The following is a 23,796-nucleotide window of genomic DNA, read 5'->3' on the forward strand; positions in this document are numbered from 1 at the left end:
AGTCAACTCATTAACACAAGCAAGTTTATGTGACTCTTTCTTGTGGTCAGTTGACTAGATTATCTTTTCATATTATGTCTTCCTCATGAATTTCCAGTATTTAAATCATATTTTCTTTCTTTCTTTCTTTCTTTCTTTCTTTCTTTCTTTCTTTCTTTCTTTCTTTCTTTCTTTCTTTCTTTCTTTCTTTCTTTCTTTCTTTCTTTCTTTTTTTTTTTGTAGAGACAGAGCCTCACTGTACCGCCCTCAGGTAAAGTGCCTTGATATCACACGGCTCACAGCAACCTCTAACTCTTGGGCTTATGCGATTCCCTTGCCTCAGCCTCACAAGCAGCTGGTACTACAACGACCACAATGCCCGGCAATTTTTTTTTGCTGTTGTTGCAGTTTGGCTGGGGCTGGGTTCGAACCTGCCACCCTTGAAATTAGGGGCAGGTGCCCAACTCACTGAGCCACAGGCGCCGCCCTAGATTTTCTTTTTGAACACAGAGTCTCCCTTTCTCACCCTCAGTAGAGTATTACAGCTTCATAGTTCTTAGCAACATCAAACTCGTAGGCTGAGGGAATCCTCTTGCCTCAGTTTTTCAATTTTTAGTAAACACAAGCTCTAAGTCTTCCTGAGGCTGATTACAAACTCCTTAATCCATCAATCCACCTGCCGAACCCTCCCAGAGTGTTAGGATTACCATTGTAAGCCACGAGGTATGGCCTCCTACAACATTTACAACAGCTTTTTTTCCATTTATTGGCTGGGGCTGGGTTTGAACCCGCCACTTCGGTATAAGGGCCGGCGCTCTACTCACTGAGCCACAGGCACTGTCCTACATCAGATTTTTATACTCAAAATTATTATTAATACAGATCCTTAGACAAAACTAAGAGTTTTTACACTTTATCCATTTGGGGAAAGATTTCTCTCCCAGAACTCTCACTTGCCAAATCCCCTTCCATTATTTTACTATGAAAATGAGCCTTACGTAGAGAGGTAAAGGAATATCGCCATAGTCGCAAATGTTCGGCAGGGCAACTCCGAAGATCTTCCCTGGGGCAGGAGAAGAAGATGGTGGTGACACAGGTGAGTTCTCCAGTTCAGTGCCAGAATGACAGCAGCAGGCCCAGTTGATGATACATGTTCTTGTAGATATCATGTGATCCAAATCTAACAATGGAATTGGATATCATTAGCAAAACTAGTTCATCTCACTTTCCCTTAGTACCACAGTTTCCATTTGGAAGTATGTTTGCTACAAAGGCTCAAAGACAGAAAAACTTTCCTAGATCTTTTGTCGTTGACTAGTCAAACACTCAGGTTACATTACCATAGTGTATAAATGAAAGAAGGCTCATAGAAAACATCAAATATTTGGGTTTCCCCTTTATTTCAGAAACATCGTCATTCTGTTTACTTGAGTTTTGGTGGTAAATTGTCAAAGGTGAAAGAAAAGTTTTCCTTTGGGCTGAAACAACATAAAACAAAAAGTGTTGCATATAAACACACATATTTTCCCATTTAAATGAGGACTAAGTATGTGAAAAGGTTTGAATTTGATCATAAATAAATAATGGGAAAAAGAAAGTGAGAAGAGAACTTGGGAAGGACAAGATGAAGGGAACAAAGAATTGAAGGAAGAGAAAGACAAAATGAATGGGAAGAGAATAAAGAATAAGAGGAAGAGGAAGGGAAGGAGGAGATAAGTTATTTCTGCTAAGATGTTCCACAGAAAGAGTGTTTTGTTACCTGATGTCCCACTCTACTATTAAGAACACAGACAGGAAGTTAACGTCCTACAATTTTTTTACTTCCTTTGATACTACAAATACTTTCATGTTTCTTTTCGGTTACCAACATTAAAAAGTATGTTTCAGGAAGCAAGAATGGATGCAAACTTGAGACTTGCCCTTATAAATGAAGTTTTTTATTTCACAGAAAAGGAGACTAATCATGGTGGGAATAAAAGCAAACATAGGAACAAATAAATTTTCATAAGGGAAGAACCCACTACCAAAGGCATTCAGGTTGACGTGTATCACCACTACCCAGTAGCACACAGAAGCACAATCTTGAAGGCATTTGCATGTGATTTGTATTTGGAATGGACAAGATTTCAACTGATAGAGAATCTACCATAGTGTCTTGCATAGATGAAATACTCAAGACGTTACTATTGAACAAAACTAGAAAAGGAAATGAAATTTTATTAGAAATATACAGCATGAACAAAATAGGCAGAAGGAAGAAAAGTCAACTGGAAGATATAATTTTGGGATGCCATAATGTAAAAGTGTTTTTGTATCATCTGTGCCAAATTTTATTTTATCTGAAACCTAGAAGATATGCACAAGATTTGATACATAAAAAGCTAGCTCTCTTGAGGTGCCACTTCCTGGAAAAGTGGTTAAGCCCTGCTACTTCCCCACAACACACAGAAACAGGTAACAAGTGCACGCTCTGGAAAACAAACACAAATCAACTCACTGGAAGGCAGTAAAGTGACCCAGACAACGTAGAACTAGCGGTGTAAGTTTGACACCTAGACAGGGGGATGTGATATCACTGGACGTGTATTACATTTCTAGAGGTTTTAGTCTGAAGGCAGGCCTCAGGGTAGTGAGAGTGAATAAAATGCAGAGAGAGACCTCTTCTCTTGCAGGCTTGAAGATCTAGTGAAGCAAAACAGAGGTACCCACAGCAGATGCAAAGGGAGGGGGGACCCCAGAAAGAGAACACCTGATACTGAAAAAGACAAACATTGTGAGTACATCCTGCCCAAAGCTCTGGATGACCCTTGAAGCTTGCATTTGTAGAGCAGATTCAAACTAGCCTGCAATTATGGTTCTTGGAACGAAAGTGTGAGGAGCCATATGACGAGGCTGTCCCCAGTCATGGGTGGGCCCTATTTCGCCAGTAAGAACGAAAGAAAATCAGTCATGAAACTCTGGCTGTGTGACATTCTTCTTTATGACACCAAACAAAGCTACCCAGAGAAGATCTTTAGCTACCACCATTCTCTGATAATGAAACAGTGAAGGAGATGGTCTTTTGGTGCAGGACATAGCCAGCGATATCAAATGCTAATCTTAAGAAAGTCTTCCGTATTGTTCAGAAGACTTGCTAATGTGTCTTAGCATTTCATATCCTCAGAATAACCTATTTAAATCAAATACTTTAAAAGCCAAGTAGTGAAAAGATAAACATATTAATGTCATTTTGGTAGATGGTTTTAACATCATTCTGCCAGATCATCTGCACTTCCCTTTCTTGGGATGCAGTAAGTGCATCACCGTATTCATATACTCTGGTGTGTAGCTCTTTGCCCCTGGGGTAAGGAATCCACATAGACTCCTGATTCAGAAACTCATTTGGGCAATCGACTTACCCTCATTCCTCATTATTAAAATTAATTTTGAAAAGCAATTTTTCAGAGGCTTAATGATAGGATTATTTGAAATATGTCTAAAAAGTACTACTTTGCCCAGGGCAAGGGTCACAGCAATCTTTCTTTCAGCTGTCAAGATAGGAATCTTCTCCTCCTCATAAGAGGACTTCCCCTCAGCATCCATTGGATTTCACAGCCTTCAGGAGGAATGCAGACAGGAAGGACTATCAAAACTGCTAATCCAAAGTGCTTTCCTCCTGCCTTAATATTCCTAAAAGCTACCTTTTCCAAAAGTAGAAAACAAAATCTTCTCAAATACAATAAGGGGTTCCTGTGTCTGCAGCAATGTCAATCTGTGTAAATGTCTGTTTTCATATGTACATTAATGTGTATGTTTAATAGTTGTACTCAGTCTGGTTAGCTCATAGTTAACCTCATTTTGTTCTTTCTACAACTGTCAGAGTTGATCTTCTTTAACTTTCACAAACTTTTTAGGAAGAATGCTCTGATAACTTCTATGGCAGTGATAGCGTGAATGTTGACAGAAGATAAAGTGAAATTGAATCCTTTCCTTTATCTTAAATATCTTTGTGGTATACGGTATGTGTTCTGAGAGTTCAGGTTGCCTCTGGGACTGAGAAAAGCATTCAGTAACATTTACTATCTTGCATAGTTTCTAATTCATAGCCTTTCCTTTCTCATTATCAACATTTGATAACAACTTGCTGTTACTATAAACATCATTCAGCTAACTGAATTCATGTAAATCTAGATTCCTTGAATAAATCTGGTAAGATTGAGAGTAGTGTTTGCTTTCATGTTTAAATAAGGCTACTGAATATTAGACAAGGATTAAAACTTCATGCTTACATGACAATAATCATAAAAATTACAACTTTATTTTGGAAATTTATTCTGTCCATCTAAATCCCCAGAGGAAGAAAATCTCCAATTTTCTCAAAAGTGGAAAACACGAAAGAGAACCCTGCAATGACAGGGAAAGTAGATCCAAGGAACAGGTGATTTTATGCTAAAAGACAAATATTAAATGAGGAATCTAACAAAATTCTACAATCCAAGAGAGAAACATGCTCAACTAATGGTTAATTCTTGTAAAATGATATCAGTATTTGGCAATTCCTATGGGTGAAAGATGTTTGCAAGATGAGATTTCAAAAACTCATTACAGATGAGATTATTTGCCATCAATGTTGATGATTAGATCAACATTGAAACTCTACCTCACAAGCATTCACTTCTCATTTGTAGTCCCATGCTATAAAAAGTTGCACAAAATGGTTAATATATTTTAAATTCCATCAAGCAAAGAATTGTGTAAGTATTTAGGTAAAATAGCTTTGATAGTTTGTATTGACCTGCAGTTTTACTAGCTAGTTCTACACGGAAAACTTTGCCAACTTTGATTCAAACTGTGTTCTATAAAGCATTCTCTACCCAATGGCTCTATATTAAACAATGTGTAAGTGGCTGTATGGTTTTGCAGTTGCACAGGAGATGTGATCCTCTGGGAGACCTTGGCAACATCGGTCTATAAATATTCCATCCCTGAACCCATTTAGCATCAATCACCTAATGTGTGGTCACTATTATCCTAATTTCCAAGAGAGAGAACCAAAGAGAGGATGCTGTCAATTTAGCAAATCATCAACAAACCTGAGAAAAACTCCTACAGTCCCTGACCCCCAGTTATTAGTCAAACTCATTAAAATAAAACCGACAAGGGATCTAAAAAGGTAGTTTTGGACAACATAGGTATTAAGGTAGAGGAGTAGGAAAGACTACTATTTTGAGGCTATTTTCTTTGTGTGTCTTGTGAGCATATGGCCCAGGTCTATGAATTTTTTCATTCAATCAGTAAGTCCTTACTTGTATGTGTCAGGCACTGTTCTAGGTATTTGAAATATAGAAGTGAACAAAAAGACCGAAACCTCTGCCTTCTTTGAGCTCACAATTTCATGGACGAAAAACCATAGTATCTCTATAATATCTCATCAAATGACCTAATAATACAAAATGACCCAAGAATTATACCAAAAAAGCTAATGGTCCAAAAGCACAATATGCCATCTATAAAAAAAGATGGATACTGCAAATTCAATGGATGTAAATATAGCTGAAGTCCGCAAGATGAGGACGTCCGTGATGGCTGATCTACTGATTTACCCATAGCTTAAGTGAAACATACAGCATGAAGTCAGACCATCAATAGAAACTGGCAGGTAGCTGACTGTTTGGAAAGCACCTGTGTTCCCAGCTACTCAAGAGGCTGAGGCAAGAGAAACACCTAAGCCGAAGAGCTGGAGGTTGATGTGAGCTGTGATGCTACGGCACTCTACCAAGGGTGAAAAAGTGAAAGTCTGCTTGTACGAAAGAAAGAAAGAAAGAAAGAAAGAAAGAAAGAAAGAAAGAAAGAAAGAAAGAAAGAAAGAAAGAAAGAAAGAAAGAAAGAAAGAAAGAAAGAAAGAAAGAAAGAAAGAGGCAGGAGTTGGATGTGCATGTGTGTGGGGATGTGTATAATGAAGTCGATTCAAGTAGTCAGAAACTGCCTCAAAGAAATCAAACTAAGAATACCCAGTGGAGTGTTCAACTAAAATTGGCCTTTAGTGATACCAAGCTACCCTGATATTGTATAATTTCTTGTAGCGGTGCTTAGACTTTAACCAGACATAGCATGTTTCCAGGAAATAATTAGGAAAGCAAGTCAAGAAAATACAGGTTATCTGGAAGACATAGAGTCTCATGATAATATTAGAACTCAAGTTGGCTAAGGAGGGAAGGAAAGATGGAGAGGCTCACTCAGTAATTCAAGGGGCCACCTGGACCTTGTGATTTATGAAAGAGACTGGTTGAAGAGGACAGATGCCTTTCTACATCTTCCCCAAGACATCTACATTTGTACTTCACACAAGTGAGAAATAAATAACTGCTCTGTCAGATAAAATAAACAATATGAGGGAACTAATGGGTGTAGAAAATGGTAGAGCTCAGTAGGTTGAAAAGGAGGCAGAAGGAATCCAGTCTTTCCATAAGGAATAAGTCAGGGAATGACATCTGTGTGAAGAGAAGAGAGGGCACTTATAATGCTCTTTGTCCAATAAAATGTTAAAAACGTGGGGGGGGGACAGGGAATTAGATTCACTGTTGCTAATTATTAGATTCAATAATTGCTGTTGCAATTATTTCAGAAACTATAAATAATGTAGCACAATAATAAAATCATAAATTAAACAATTTAAATGTGCTAGAGGAGATAGTGTTTAAAAGGCCTCTGGTGTATATTCCCACTTAAAGCAAGAAAAGCCTTTATAATGACTTCTGATATAATCTGCTTTCTCTAAATGTGGATAGCACATAGCTTTTTATTAAAGTAGGGTTATTCTATGATAAGGTTAACTCACTATGAGAAATGTTTTTGTTAATGCTACATACTTTGGATATTAGAGAGATAAAGAACTTCCGAATTTCACCTGAAGCCCAGTTGATGATTATAATCTGTCACATGGCAGGAAGTGCTTCATGCCTTGTGTTTAAACTTCATTCATATTCCTTGAACCTGAGTTTGCTCATTTGTAAAATGCAATGTCACTGTTCGCTGGATAGCCTAGTTACTTCAAACCGCCAAAGGAATGCTGAAATTCAGCATCGATATTCTACCCTCCCACTCATATTTTTCTGTTACTACTTTCTTCTGTTTCTGATAGAATCTTACTTCTGACTGAAGTTTTATGTCTCATGTATAGACTAGGATAAATTAGGATGTCGGTATGTTGAATATCACTTTTAGCATTCTCAACTTTGGATGATGTACATTGGCAATCCCTACTAGATTATTAGGCTTAGAAGAGACTTCTGTGGAAGACTCATCTTAGCCTCCACGTAATTATCAGTACAAGGGGCCAGGTTGGGCATCACAATCTTCTAGTACCCATCACTGACAGCCTCCTGTGAGAACGTGACCACTCGGGGGAACACACAGTAGGTGTGTATCACGGTACAAGTAGGCATAGAAGCACTGCAGAATTTACTTAGTGCCTTGGACTCTGCAGTAGGCACGAGGGAAAGGGAACAGAACGGTGAAGAAAGAAGGGAAAGATCATATTGCCATGAACTCCTCGTTATAAGCCAGGCATGCCTATTGCAGATGTTAAAACTGTCCTGTGCTTAAACTTCATCTTTCCTTTAAAAACTATAGTATCTTTGAAAGAAAAATGTACCTGATGTGATCTAACGAGATGTCTGAGTCTTTGCCTTTGTACTAAAAATGTGTTGCAAAATGACCTGACTGATTTAGGCTTGAACTGGCTTGATTTAGGCTTTCCTCTTACTGCTTCCTGAAAGAGGACTCTATGAAAGAAGAGGAGCAACTCACCTTGGTGTTGCTGGGCTGCAGCCCGACATTTTGGCTTGAGGCTGAAACGGCACTGTATTTCTGGAGGGAGATCTTCCATAAGGGAGAGCTCTTGGAAGGTCAAAGTGCTGGTCGTGCCCTTTGGTCCTGTTCTCATGAGTTCACTGTCTCGAAGGTGACTCATCAGTATCCCGTATGGGTATTCGTGTCCTACACAGAAAAATCTAAATGTACATTTCAGACTGACTGGTGCTGTCACCAGGTGTGCTACAAACAGAACATTCTGCCCTTACTCCTGGAACTTTTGTTTGAAAGAACCCTTTTGTTGACTAAATGATCATTTGCATGCTTGCAGTTAGAGATGCCTGCATAAGGCTGGTGGTCCTTCCATAGTAGTCTGAAGAGCAATTAGGGAGGAGTTAGTTAGTTCCTTAAGGCTACCTTGTTTGGAATAAATATGGAGATTATTTTGGAAGTTGCATAATTTTGAGCCTTCCTGTGTTTGGATCTGAAAACATTGAAAGGTATTCTTGTTTTTTCTTTGACATTAACCAGACATTTACTCTACCTCTCACACTAGTATAATAAGGGTCCAAAAAGGAACCATTAGCAGCTAACGTTACATAAACAAAAGGAACAAGGAACATTACACTATGTCAAGCATCACTGTCTTTACTATTATCTACCATATAATGTCTATCTGTGAAAGACTTTTAATGACTCTTTATTGGTTGCATAATTAGTCACTCAAGAGTAATGGAACTGGCTTGATTTAGGCTTTCCTCTTACTGCTTCCCTTTGAGGTTGCTTTTCCCAGGTAATGATCAGAATGAAGAAATCAGGGCATTAGAAACACAATAAACAGATACAAAAAGAAATTTACATACTAGACAAACTAAATCCTAGTCACCTGACTACAATGAGATTGTGGTTATCACACTTTAAGTGATTGCATTCTCTTAGTGTCATCCTCAAATACCATTGTGCTTTGACATTTTAAACTGCAGAGATTAAGTTCCCTTCTATTCCTCTCTTATTAATGAATGTAATTCCCTGAACACTAACTCTTCCTTTCCACCTGGTATAGGCACAAAATGCAATGTTCCATTCCTATCAATTACTACAGCAACATTCAGCAAATGGAGCACAAGGAGTTTTCCATAACAGCAATAAAACAAACCCATTTATCAAAATAGGAAGCTGGTAATCTACAAGGGATGTGTGCAAGTCACATTACAATTAAAATGTCAAATAAAGAACTTTTGCAAACCCTTACCAACAAGGGGATATCCTTCCTTTTTCTTTCCAGAATTTACCCACAACTGGTAATCTGTGTGAGCCCTTGGAGATAAAAGAATTCAAAGTTATAATAAATCTTTCAAATTTGGGGACTAAATGAGGACGTAGTTTTGACATTGTATGCTTTGCAAAAGGAAAATTATGGATACTATAAATTCTTATCACGTTGAAGAGGATGGAGATGGATTCTGAAGATGTGAATGCTGATTCCTAGAACTAGTGTCTCTTTCCCAGCCCCCAGTAGAGGACTCAGGAATCCTGCTTTTCTCCATGCAGTGATGGCTCAGGATCCATGAGCTGAAGTGGAATCAGGCCCTCATTGTATAGACAGGCCATAAAATGTCAAATTGGAGGTCGGCTCACTAACAAAAAGAGAACAAACTTCCTGTTTCTAAAAGGTGAATTTCCTCTTGAAAGACTGGACTTCTTTAATATTGAAACTTCTCAGAGAATAATGGACATCCAGTACAGCCCTGAAAAGACAACCTTGTTATCCAGAAAGACACAAATGCTGCTGTGTCTGTGATGACAAAGTAAAAAGGCAAATGCTGATTATTAGCTCAGCTACTTTTGAGCAGAAGAATTACCAACAGGCTTTGAGAAGATAGGTAGCTGGCACAGTTTCCACTGGCTTGAGTTTGGTTAAGTCCAGCACTGAGGACAGAAAAGAACAAGAATTCTACCTAGAAAATAACCCTAGTAGTCACGGAAAACAATACAATCGTTCACTGTTACAGTTAGGACCCAACAGCACTATGAACTCCACTTGAAAAAACATTATACTAATTCATCAGATTTTGCTGACTCTTCTAGGAAGGATAAAATAAAAATGGTTCCAATAAAGCTAGAACAGAGAAATCTGTTGGCAATATTTCATATCCTAGCCTTGAAATTCAGATTAAAAATCATGGCCTACCTTTATAATTGAGAATTCTAGGTATGATGAATATCTTACAACCACTCCCTTTTGCAACCACAAAATATTCAGTTTGTGACATTGACCCTGCCATGTCTCCTAGCTAAAATTTTTAATGTATATATGAAGAGTGTAACTGGGTTATAGCTTTCATATGAAAGCCATAAATTCATTTCATAGTAGGGATGAGTACATTGGTTACTTTTTTTTCCATTCTTGAGATACTTTCCTAAGAAGAATATGAAAATATGTCAAATGGTCTATAAAACCAGTGTATGGTGCCCCATGGTCACATTAATTTACACAACTATGACTTAATAATAATAAAAAAAACTTTAAATAAAAAATAAAATAAATAAATTTGAAGAGTAATCCAACACAATCTATTGTTTCCTGTGGCACCTGAAGACAAACTAAAAATCCCCTTCAATAGCTATCACCAAATATCCTCAATTCTTATTAAAAGTAATAGACATTTTTCCTGAAAAGCTTGACCATTTTATTCAAAGGTTAAGAGCCGGATAAGAAAATAAATCATGTCATTCATCTTCCTTTCTACTCCTGAAACTATATCCTCCCTTAAATATAGGTGTACAGAATAAAAATCAATGCAGAGGTGCCTGCTTTACTCAGTTCATATACATTTAACTATATTACAAATCTCATGTAAGAAAGAAAGCAGATTTCTTATCCAAAATTTTGGTTCTCCTATGGTTTAGTCTTTCTTCTTTCAGTGTGATAATGAGGGTAATAAATAATTTGGTTACAATGTTTGCATTGCTTTGGTAAAGTCCCTGATGTAGTTGTGCCTTCCTATAGCACCACAAACAAGCAAATCAACATACATATAATGACATCATGGTGTATCTTAAGTGTGCATTATGTCATATAATAGCATTAGTGTGCTCTAATATCAGAGAGCCTCATTTGAGGAATGGCATTTTTACAGTGATTCCTTTAGTTTCTTTTTTTTTTTTAATTCATTCCCTTTAACAAAAGGTACTCTTTCATTGTATGCTGTTTATATAATGGATAGAGACACAATGAGAAAACCTTCCAGTTCTCTTTCCCCTACCTCATCTTTGAATACTCTCATCTTCTCTACTGCTACAATTTCAAAACACTCACCTGTGCCACAGAAAATGGAAAGGGACAAAAACTAAAGGCAAAACAGAAAGGAGTATGGTGTACACACTACAGCTCTTTGAATCTAGTGTCTAACACAAAATTTGTCTTTTTCCTTCCTGATTTATTAGAGGTACTAGCCAGCTCATTCTCAGGATGTGTGGTCACCCAATGTTACTTTATGTAAAATGGTACACTGAGAAAATCCTTGAGAATTGGCCTTTCTGAGAGAGATTGAACCTTGGAGAAATAACAGGATAGTTGCATGGAGGAGCAGTAGAAATATAGTGTCATGTAGGAAGGAGAAAAAGGAGTTCAAACTCTGTCAACACGGATCTGACATAAAAATATTATATTGTACAATTCTCATAGTACAATCAAGGTGCATATTATTTTTGAAAATTATAGTCCAATCTCATTCTACCCGCAGTTTACACGAATCTAAAATAAGATTGGAAGAATGCCACCATGTATTAAGCTAATATTAAAGCTTATTCATTTTAATTTCTACATTTTAGGGGACAAAGTAATGGTATCTTTAATAATCAGGTGTCTTCTGATGAAAGGGATAAGATTACTATGAACTTAAAATATCAGTGTGTTTCTAATTAAGATCATCCAGCAGAGTAACTTACGGTTACTCTTAGAATAGAAAAAAACATCTTCACAACTTCGTTGGCGGTGTGTGAGTTCTTTATTCTTATGGTTTTATACTGTAGGAAAAAAGAAATGAGAAATATAGCTGTGAATAAAAATTTTAAATCAACTGAAGAAGTAGTCTTGATTTTTTATGAAAAGAGTCAATCACAAGCTTCAGTAGAACACAATTGATAATAATTTACATGTATTCCCTTATAAATTGTGCCTTTTAATATAATATTTCTCTGAAATTAAAAGTTGTGTGGCCGAAAAGTATTAAAGCTTAAGCAAGTAAATAGGGGACCAAATGTATTTTTGGCACAGTACAGGGATACAGCTCCCAATCAAAGTAAAATCAACAAACAAGGAAAAATCCACACTGCCTCATTTGTATATTTGTTTTCCCATAACGTAATGGGGAAAGTACAGAGAAAGCTGAAACTTTATTCTTTTCCTCAGTACTGGTTTTACAGTCCAGGCTTTTATTTCCTTGCAAGGCTTAAAGACAGTTTAGGCAAAACATGAATAATAACTGTTCACAAAAATATATTTACATTTTTATTGAGAATTTTCTCTGTGTCAAACACTGTGGCTACTTTCCATAGCCAATCCCTCTCATAGAAAGAATTGAAAATTTAAGATATCTCAGTTCTATTAACAACTCTACCATAGAGTCTATGATCTGTCTGTCATAGGTATATGCTAAACAATAGCAAGAAACACTTATTTAAAAAGGAGATTTAAAAAAAAAAATCAGCAAGATTCAAGCATATCATTGGACCTTGCAAAATTCCAAATAGGCAACAGTCAAATCGAGAAAAATGATATGTTATAAAGGAAAGAAATATTTTTCCATATACCTAAGTTTTACAACAAATCAGTTATTTGGGCTATGTTCATGATAGAGAGGGCCTTAAATTTACCAATAAGTATCATAAATGAGAATATAATGATATTTTAAAGATATGATAATAAAGCTAAGGAAAATCTACAAATAATGTATCACTTATTTCTCCATTAACAGTAATTCTTTTCCATAAGCCAATTATTTCACATGACAAATTGGTTCTAAAGTTGTTTGTTAAGAAATTTTTATTTATATAGAGGATTTGAAATGTATCTACTTCAAATCATAATCTTAGTATTGTCAAGGATTATGCCAAATTGAATGAGAGCACAACAGGGAAGATTTGATTACACCTATAGTGCATGTTACAAGGGTACATGTAAAACTTAGTAAATGTAGAATATAAATGTCTTAACACAATAACTAAGAAAATGCCAGGAAGGCTATGTTAACCAGTGTGATGAAAATATGTCAAATACTCTATAAAACCAGTGTAGGGTGCCCCATGATCACATTAATGTACACAGCTATGATTTATTTAAAAAAAAAAAAAAGATTTGAAGCCCCAACCCAGAGACTTTTTTGCCTGACGTGTCACAGGAATGTTAAATACTGGGCTTTGACTTAAGAATTGATTTTAATAACTGTTTCTGCTTTTTGTTAAGTCTAAAACCAATCCATTTAAAGAAATTATCTTATGGAGTTTTTTATAAAGTGAAGCATCTATCTTCCCAATTACCTACTTAATAATAGTTTTTCTTATTAATTGGCATACATGTTCAGAATCATACTTACAGAAAGTGTACATGGCCATATGACTTTGTGGTATACTAAAAAAGTGAATTTCACCTGACAAAGCTCTCTAGCTAATGAATAACAAAAACAAACAAACAAAAAAATGGATAAGGTGCTATTTGGTTGCACAATAGCAGTATTCACTGACAGGTTGTGCACAGCTAAAGGAAGAAGACAGTACTTCCCCTCAAGTGCTCCTAAGTGGGGGAATCCCTCTGCAAGCAGAGCTCCGCAGAGAGACGCTTGCCATGAAATCTGCTTCAGAGAGCAATGGACAGAGTGTGTCAAATCATCCATGACAATCTAGGGGACTAGTGGTATCAACAGAGCACCTGACCCACCATATCTTTCATCTTTTCCTAACTGAAGAGTGGAACATCATTCCTTTCTCAAGAACTCACATTTTAAAAAAGTGTTCCAAAAAATTTATGGGGTTTTCTTTGAATATCATCTTGTGACAATAACAAACCACCATAACAATTGAATCAAATCAGGTGGTAATAACAATATATTTATTTCCACTTTTCTACAGAAGATCTCTGTACTTTAGTGCCTTAAAAATTTGAGCATTGCACTCAAGAAATCATATCTGGCATATGGGTCTTGTTCAGAACATTTGAATAAGTTTTGCTTTTTAGCCAAAACATAGCCATTCTTCACTTCATAGTTTTCCACAAATGAAACCATTTTGTGTGCTAGAGCTGTGGTGAATTATGACAAGATATAGTATCATAAGATTATTCATAAAATTCCATCTAATTCATCATTGATAACATCCTGGATTTTGTAGTAAAATCAGTCATCAATTATATATTATAACTACAGTTAAACAATATTTATTTGACCCATGTTGCAAAAAATTGGGGCAGAAAAATCCTAATCCCCTAAAAATGTCACCTTTCCCACATCATTCACTTATTAACCTGAACAATTCAATCCATAACAACTCAAAAAACACACTTTTCAAAACCACTTTTTACTTCAGAATTGACAACTTGGAAAAAATTCTTTATAATAATAGGAAATAATAATAAATAATAATAGGAATTAGCTCTTTGTGGAAATAACTTTACTACCATTCCCTGCAGCTGCTGTTGATGAGATCCAGGAAACAGTAATGCACAGAAACTAAAGAGACCTCTGACAGGCGGTGTTCCTTCCGAGTGTAAATGTCAAATACTGTAGCTAAGATAAGCTTCTCTTGCTTCCTGTCCTCCAGAGTTTGCTTTGCATAGACACAAAGACATACATACACCTAGGAAAATGCATTTTTCCCTGTGCTACACACGCACAGTCCACCTGTCTGCCTGCCTGTCTCTCTTACGTGCATTATCCCCAGTAATGTGATTTATGCAGAAACCTGGAATTAAATGTACTGCCTGATAATCACTTACATGGACACAATTGGCAACATCTTGAGTGTAGATTTTTAAGGGAATGTTCTTTGGGTCATCTTTGACTTTTTCCAGATCGATGTTCCTAATCAAATGCAAACACTGAGTTAGATGGAATTTGCTGAGAGATTATTTTCAAAATCAATCTGCTTTGCTAATATATTCAATATCCTCATGTGCAATGCTTATAGACATAAGATAAGACTCAGCAAAATCAGATCGCTTTCTAGGTTGGAAGAAAATAAACAGAAATTGGGATGTTGGACTAAGGCGGATAAAAGAATAGGGGCCTCCATGTCTAGTGAGGTTTAAGAAGCATAAGCAGGTTAAGGCAGCTCTGGGTAACATTTTATCCTTATAGCTTCCCTGCCTTCTCTGGACAGGTCCACACCATACTGATAACAACAGAAGCATATGTAATACTTTGCAAGGGCAAAGCAAAGCAATGACATTTTGCCTCTCATGTTGCTCTCCGACAGAGTGCAAATCTTGATACCTCTTGCTTGGGGAGGAGAAGGGGAGAAGAAGGAGGGAAGAACTATGGTTCTGACAGATGAGCCTAAATCTACCATTGAAATCTATATACACAATGGTGTGTGTCACACTTTATGGGGGCAAGACATGATTGCAAGAGGGACTTTACCTAACAATTGCAATCAGTGTAACCTGGCTTATTGTACCCTCAATGAATCCCCAACAATTAAAAAAAAAAAAAAAAGAAAGAATTGGCTTTTGAGGTACTCAGCAAAAGCCCTCCAGATATGGGAACTTAATACACACACTGAGGAAACTGTTAGTCACAATTAGAAGACAGGAGGTGACAGGAAGGGTTGGAGGATATTCTTGACTACTTTCTGGTTGACATAAAATAACTAGACCTCAATGTTCTGAATAGTAATAGTCTCCTTCCTAGAAAGTAAGCCAAACATGTAAGAAAAGAACATACAAAGCGAGTAGTAGCTCCCAAATACTCCATACGGTACCTTATTTTCAGGACAAATGAACAATTTCTACTTAAGAGAAGAGAACAATCTGGGGCACATCTCTGCAGGAAAGGTTGAATTCATTTCTTGCATCGTAAAGATTAAAACTATATATGCTGAAAAACATACCACTGAAGAAGAGAAAGCCATTTGTCTTTTTCCTGTGAAGAACTGCAATCAGAGAAAATACAGGAGGAAAATCACACAAACTACTCAGGCTAGCATATTGAAGATTGTCAATCCTGATGAAAATAGAAACAGCCTGGTGTTACTGACATAGCTGCACATGGAAGATGCAACCTCAGCGTAACTGTGTTCTGGACATGCCCAAAGGGAAAATGTCCTTTTGGAGAAATTTCAAAATCAACTCTAGTTACAGTGAATTATTTTTTATGGATTCTACACAGACCCTCTGTTTCACTGAGTTTCTACAAGTGGTTTTATATGAGCAAGGGTGGTAGTTCTTACAGTGCCAATAATACTTGATGTATAATCCAACACTTGGTTTTCCCACATCTATAAAGCTGGATTAGTTATCTTAATTGTACTGTTTGTAGTTTAAAGCATCATGGGATGGAAAGTATGCCTAATATTGAGATTAAAGAGGTGAAGGCGAAATTTGGCATATGAACAAAAATATCTTGGCTCAGCAACCAAAATGTTTTCAGAGATGTCAACATTTAAATGCATACTGAAGAATTATAATTTAGCAAATGAGTTCATAGAAAACTTACCTTCAAGTAATACAACCTGTTTAAGCTCAATTCATTTCGAATTAAATGGCTATTATTAATAGTTTTCTCCAGGTGTATTTAATTCTTAAACTTATAAATAAAATGAACTTTAGACCAATGTGGTCTTCTCTGAAACCTTCTCGCTAATCTCTTCAGAGAAATTGGAAACCTTAGTTATTTTCTTGATCCAACAAAATCCACTTCAGAAGTATTTGTGTTTTTTTCTGATTTTTGTTGCTTTGCAACATTCTGCATAAGCAATATCTCAGAACTGGCCACCAGAAAGCACATAGCATCTTGTCAACCAATAGTTAATGATGCAAACTCCATCTTTCATAAATTATTACATTTTCTTTTTTAAAATGCCCACATTTTCAGAGTTCATGTCAAAGCTCGGGTTTATTCAGTGTTGAGAATATATGAGACATATTCTTTATACCCACTCACTTTATTCAAAGAAGTTAAAAAATCTTTCATTTTAGGAGACTTAGTAATTTTGTAACTTTTATTTGACAAATAACATGTGTAGAGAATTCTGCACAAAGCTGAAGTGTAACACACCTCCATGACCACCACCCAGATTATGAAACAGACAATCACCATGGAAGGTCCACTGATGTTTCTATTCAGCCTGTGGTTGTCACCATTCCTACTTTCCATAGCAGAGAATAGTTTGCTTGTCTTGGTACTTTCAGTAAATATAATCATACAGTATATGCTACTTTGGCCTAGCTGCTTTGATTCCACATTACATTTGTGAAATGTATCTGGATTACTGCCTGCAGCTTTAGATCATTACTTCTCATTGCTCTATGGTGTTCACTAGTTTGACAACATAGCATACATTGCTTCAAAAAATAAATTACCAACTATGTCGGGCAAACTCTGTAATCTTCTTATTTGTGTAAACTTCTTAGGTTTTCCCTTCCTCTTGCTCTATCCTACAATCAAGGAGTTATTTTCTTTCATAGTTCTTAATATCATACAATTTTACAGGATAAAAAACAAAAGTGCTCTAAAAGGAAGTTATCCTTGAGTTTATAAAGACACTTTAGCTCTCTGTTGGTAAAAGCACTTAAGACTATGAAAAATACAATACTAATATTCAGAAGGGAAAGAAGTTTGTCGTAAAGGTAAGAAAGTAAAGACATATTGGAAGATTATCTCAAAGATGGAGGACATAAAGTTCTGTCTTGCTGAGGGCAAGCTGGGTACCATGTCACTCAAATAAGCTGTCTTTAGGGGAAAAAGGAGCCCAAGGAAATGCTTTTCAAGAGCAATTATCAGAAAAGCCAAAACTCCACACCTTTTTCTAAGAAAATAATCTTAATTTTAAAATAATGGCAGATTTTAAGCAAAGTTATAAAAATAAGATGGACAGCCCCTGCATCCTTCTCACCCACTTTAACTTTCCTCTAATGTTATCCTTTTACAATATCATGACTATTTTTTAAAGCTAAGAAAACAATCTTGGGATACTATTCAAATAAAGTAAGTTCTTGACTTTATTCAGACATCACTGGGTTTTCATTAATGTCCTTTTTCTGGCCTAGGAGCTAATCAAGTATCCATAGTACATTTAATTATCATGTTTCCTTAGAAATTGAGAGAGAGGGGAAGGAGGGGTGGAGGATGGGCAGAGGGTGGGTGATTGGTAGGATAACACCTGCAGTGCATCTTACAAGGGTACATGTGAAACTTAGTAAATGTAGAATATAATTGTCTTAATACAATAACTAAGAAAATGCCAGGAAGGCTATGTTAACCAGTGTGATTAAAATGTGTCAAACTGTTTATAAAATCAGTGTATGGTGCCCCATGATCGCATTAATGTACACAGCTATGATTTACTATAAATAAAAAAAGGCATTTAAATGGTGACATGTATCTATACTTCTAAATAGCCCCCACTTTTCTGTAGTAGGAATGAAAACTTGGGTATTTTAAAACTTTGTACTTGTCATTTTTCTGCATTACTTGAATTTTTAATCATGATTTTATGTTATTTTTATGAATATAACAAATAAATTATGTGACCAGGGCCAAAAAAAAAAAAGAAAAAAGAAAGAAAATAAATTGATCTATGACAGTTTCTCAGTCTTTCCCTGTTTTTGCCTTTTTACTTTTATAGTTTTGAGGTATACTGGTCAGTGATGTTGTAGAATGACTCTCAATTTGTGTTACTTGGATGATTTTCTCATTATTACAATAGAATTATGTTTTTCTATGGGGGGAGGGGACCATGGAGGTAAATTGCTTTTAACATGACATTATATCAAGAAGTACATGATATCCACATGCCATTACTGGAGATATTAACCTTGACCACTTGGTTCAAGAGAAATTTTTTGAGCAATAAAGTGTATATAAAACTGGTTTCCACATTCCCCAACCCCTCCTTTCTTATAAAGCTTCATGAAAATTATTTGATTAAAAAGGTTGTGTGGTCACAACAATCACAACAAATAGATTCTCTGTACATGGAACTCCAAGGAGGTCAAGCAATAGAAAATAAGGATATCTATGGATGCCTGCCATGAAAAATAAGACATGCAAGGAAAGATAAAAACATATGTTCTTTCCAAATAAGTTCTTAAAATCTAGACTTCACCTCTTTTATGTTTACAGGGATGGAGCTAGAAAATATTTTTTCTTAGTTAAGTATCTCAGGAATAGAAAAAAAAATCCAATGTACTCAGTACTACTGTGAAACCAATTTATAAGGACTCACACTTGCATATGAAAAATGAACCACAACTCTAGCCTAGAATGAAGGAGGAAAGGAGAGGGAGAGGGGAAGGGAAAGGGTTGTGTTGGTAGAGGGAGGATTAGTAGGGGAACCACACCTATGGAGCACATTGCAAGTACAAGTTGGTTCTATCAGGTGAAGAATGCAAATGCCTAAACGTTTTAATTGGGTAAATGAAGTGAAGGCTATGTTGATTAGTGGGAGTAAGCATTCCAATTTGTACCTATACTCAACACATTGAATCCAAAAATGCCACAAATGTGTTCATGATTTATGCACCAATGTCTTAAAAAAAAAAAAAAGGAAAAAACAAAAACTCTTGTGGATGGCACTATTGCGGAGTAGAATGCCATGATATCCCTGTCTTTACTAGAGAAGGTTAACAGCTTGAAAAACTTTAGTCCTTTGGCTTTTGGATGAAGCCTTAACAGTTTGGTGGTGCTGGGCAGAAAAGCAGAATGAAAAGTATCAGGTTCATCTATAGGACCCTACATCTTTAAGGGAAAAACAAATCCTAAAGGTGTTCAAATTCACAGCTGTGATTTTTGCCTCCCCCCAAACTGAAAAGTACCAACTAAGAACAGTCAGGAGAAGAGGAAACAAATTCTTCAATCCTAAAATCCAGGAAATAATGAATCCTGGAAAACTGAAGTTTACTCCTTAAAATCTATACTTTGCTCTCAACTCCCACATTTCCATAGAAACTAAATCAACACTTGATACAGAATTCACAACCCTGTATGTCATGACATCAATTTTTTTTGTAGGATGAAAAACTACTTCTTTAGCAAAATTTGGAGGATAAATCAGTTATGCAAACTAAATCAGAATATTTTATAAAATTAGCTTCATGCATGCCATTTCGGTGGCTTCGATAGACTTATGAAATTCAAAGGCTCGGTATGTAAAACAAACACCTAGCCATTAGGAAAGGGGATGTTGAAGAGGGAGTTGAAGGGTTTGACCAATCTACTCCCCTTCAATATCCCTAGAAGTTCAAGTCCCCTTTGTTGTTTTAGCATGCAGGAAGGGTGGAGAACGAAGACTTCATTCTTGGCAAGGGAGAGCACCCCCAGAAACAGAGGAATATTAAACAATAAGCTGAGTGAGTTGGAACAAAGAAAAGTCAGCTAGTTTACATTTAAGCTAGCCAAATGCTAGCTAGCTTCCTGCCTTTTCTGAAATTCTAGCCTGATAGGGGTAGAGCTTTTAAACACCTCAGCTGGGTCTGTGAGCACTCTGAGGAAAAATGGCCACAGAAGAGACTATGACAATGACCTAGAAAGATACATTAACTGGGTCATTTCCTGCATAGTAAACAGGCAAAGCAGACAACCATTTGGGATATTTGCTTTTCCTTGGGCAGAAACCAAGGCAGTAGCTCAAACCCTGAGATATGGGTGGAAGAGCTTAAATCCCTTATCGTGGAGGAAGAGCCTCTGTGGTGGTGATGGGAGGAAAATTCCTGCCTCTCCCTGATTCCTCAGAGGAGATTAACAGCAGTGGTGTTTTACTAAACAGGGAAGTAATGGAGTTTAACACCTCCTTAGAAATCTGTGTGTGCGATCTCAAGCAGGATGCTGTCTCATTATAAGGCTCAGATTTCAGATTTCTCAAGTCTACTCAAACCCTTAAAAAACAAATACAATAGGGGCTGATATGCTCACTCAAAGAATGTGCTGGCATCTTTGTTCTCTCCCTCATCTTACCCTCTGGGCAAATGAATATTTATGAAGCAGAATGGATCAAACACTCTGGGCCATTGCTGGAATCCCCCAAACAGTCAATGGACCCTTGACTTCCCACCTTTAATTCTGTTCTCTGTCTCATGTCTCTTTCTTTGCCATTGTTTCTAACATTATATTTCTTCAGTCGGTTGCTGCCACTTCCACAGGTCTTAGTGGACCCAGCCCCCATGGCAGGACACTGACACAGAAGAGCCCCTTTAAAAGAGATTTGCCAAACCAAGATAAATGACAAGAGTCCCCAATAGTGGTGTTACTCTTCATATAGTTTAAGCCAAAATCTCTTAGGGGAAACATGTCACACAAGTGTATTGGTTTAATTAGGTGTAAAAATCAGTTATAGATTTCATAAACAATCAGAATAAAATGTTATCTTTCTACCAATTTGGGGAATAAAATTGGCCTGAAGTTTTCCCTCTCATCACAGAAATGACCACAATAGCTCAGAAAGGTAAATATAGGACAAGCTGTGGTTCTTACTTGAAAGTGGCCACAAAGTTCTGAGTGGGCCAGCCCAAGATGAAGGACTTCACAGCCTCGGTGTTGCCTTCTCCCTCTTCAGCCAAACAGCTGGTTGTCCACATATCTGATAATTTAATTGTGTTTTTTGTCTTGAATTTCTTGATGCACCTAGAAAGATGAAAACAAAGGGACCTCTGGCTATATTGTTTCTTAAATTTTATGGGAGATTTTGTACTTGTATTAATTGTGTCATAGGCTCCTATGATCTTCAGGGCCCATCACAGTCAACTGTAATGTGTTTATCTCCCTTGTTCCAAAAAAGCCTCTAATACATTTGGTGAAAAATTTACTCCTCATGCATGTACGTACAGAGAAATGAACATAAAATAGCCACTTCGTTTTTCTATTCATTGAGCATTGCGATTGGAGCAAATGTCTTAACTTTAAATTTACTACTTTTACAAAAAATTTACTCATTTATTATCTATGACTTATTTCCAAAAAGACTTCAAGGACGGTCACAAAACTGTACATGTTTTATTAAAATGTTTACCAAATTTTAATGTCAAAAGAGAGCCACAGAAAAAACCTGAGATTGGAAGAATTTATAATATGTTTTCACCTGAGAGGTTATAAGATTTTCTAGTCTGTAGCAGCATAGAATATTTTACATTTTCAACCTTAAGATTTTGGAGAAACTTTCCCCCCTTATACTCTTGCTTAAATTGAAAAATATAGGCTAAAAAGGAATATTAAAAAAAAGCAGGTTTGACAGAATCAATATTTATCTCTGAAGATGTAGAAGGTGATCTATTTTTAATACAGAAGTGAAATTGCTTTCAGAAAATTCCCACCTAATCCTCCTTAGACCCACATGGTAGAAACCATCATATCCCTTCATTTAATAGACATATTTTCTGCTCAGACAGACTGGGAAATTGAACAGAAGACATTGAGTAGGATGAAGTGAATACACAGGAAGACTTGGGTCCCTTTAAGCATTCAGAACCTTTGTGGCAAAACTAGAGTAAAATCTAAGAGACCTCATATATGCAAGTATCCCTGAAACTCTGATTCATGAGATATTTATGGCTAAAACTCTTAAACAGAACTTGCAAAGATCACAAAGATACTACAGGAAGTATAGAATCCTGCATATGGAGAATCTAGTTAGAACTGCTTCCCCTAGAGTGCACTGAATTTACCTGCACTCAGGTTGTGGTATGATAGCTTCTTCCTGTTGAATTGAAGTATTCTTCACCCTACTGCTATGAATCATTAGATTTTTATAAAATAAAAAAGACTGAATTACAGAATGAATCTTATTTCATGATGCCTGTTATTTAGGTCATATAAAACTGTAATTACAAGTCTTTTAGAATGAAAAGACTCTTTCATGTGTGGTTTCACACATTTTGTGTCTATGTGGTCTACTTATAGCTATCTTGTGGAAACATCCACATATACTGTCCTGGGGGAAAAGTGATAGCATTTTCTATTCCCTAGATCAATAATATCCAAGCACAGGTGCCAAAAACATGGAAGTGTCTAAAAGTATGATCAATGACTTCCATCCTCATATACTAAAAATAATGGCTAGGCTTGGCATCTGTTGCACAGTGATTATTGCACCGGCCACATACACCCAGGCTGGTGAGTTCAAACTGGGACTAGGCCAACTAAATGACAACGGCCAACAAAAAATAGCTGGGCATTGTGGTGGGTGCCAGCTACTTGGGAAAAAGAGGCAAGAGAATCACGTAAGCCCAAGAGTTTGCGGGTGCTGTGAGCTGTGATGCCAAAGCATTCTACGGTGACCAGTGTGAGACTCTGTCTCAAAAAAATAATAACAATAATAGTGGCTAATATTCTTGAGAATTTAGCAGGTGACAGTCATTGTTGTAAGTACTTTACCCAAGTTATTTCATACTGAAACATTTTACAGAAAAGGAAATGGAGTCATGAATAGATTGACTTGCCTAAAGGCAAACAGCTTACAAGGCAGACCAAGAACGTGATCTTGAGCAGAGGTAGCTCCTGAACTTACTTAGGCTCTTAAGGAGCATAAAAAGCCTTGAATATTTCCAATTCTCTAAACCACCTGCATGAAAGGATCTTTCCCTGAAGTTTCGTTCAGCTGTTCTCCTTGACCTACTTTTTGTTGTTGTTAAGCTCTCCTGAGCGTCAAGGCTTTCTGATGGAGCTATTAAAACCATCCAGCCTTAATAATTGCCTGATTATGTCTTCAATTTAAGCAAAAATCAATAAATAAATAAAGAAGAAGGAAAATAACATAGATCACCCAATCTTTTATTTATTTTCAAATTCATATTCCACTCCAAAAAGTGCTGACCTTGTTCAA

At 36.5% G+C, this 23,796-nt stretch overlaps 1 protein-coding gene across 1 annotated transcript; it reads right to left on the reverse strand.

Moving 5' to 3' along the window:
* Positions 1-950: 950 nt before the first annotated feature.
* LOC128570216 (rho GTPase-activating protein 20-like) lies at positions 951-21,556 on the reverse strand. Its single transcript, XM_053569162.1, has 6 exons — positions 21,453-21,556; positions 14,762-14,846; positions 14,444-14,592; positions 9,023-9,087; positions 7,768-7,956; positions 951-1,159 (listed from the first exon to the last, which is right to left on the reverse strand). Exons 1-6 carry the CDS (start codon positions 21,554-21,556, stop codon positions 951-953), a joined length of 801 nt encoding a protein of 266 aa, XP_053425137.1.
* Positions 21,557-23,796: the final 2,240 nt, after the last annotated feature.

This window comes from Nycticebus coucang, chromosome 18 (assembly GCF_027406575.1).
Source record: "Nycticebus coucang isolate mNycCou1 chromosome 18, mNycCou1.pri, whole genome shotgun sequence".
In the NCBI taxonomy this organism is placed as follows: Eukaryota; Metazoa; Chordata; class Mammalia; order Primates; family Lorisidae; genus Nycticebus; species Nycticebus coucang.

What these genes read in the sequence shown, in the direction of transcription:
- LOC128570216 (XM_053569162.1), bottom strand. Translation starts at nt 21,556, where the DNA reads ATGTGGACAACCAGCTGTTTGGCTGAAGAGGGAGAAGGCAACACCGAG. An exon ending in AACAGCAGCTGCAGGGAATG is followed by an intron (nt 9,088 to 14,443) that starts GTAGTAAAGTTA and finishes TTTATCTCCAAG; the next exon opens with GGCTCACACAGATTACCAGT. An exon ending in GGAAGGATATCCCCTTGTTG is followed by an intron (nt 7,957 to 9,022) that starts GTAAGGGTTTGC and finishes TTTTCTGTGTAG; the next exon opens with GACACGAATACCCATACGGG.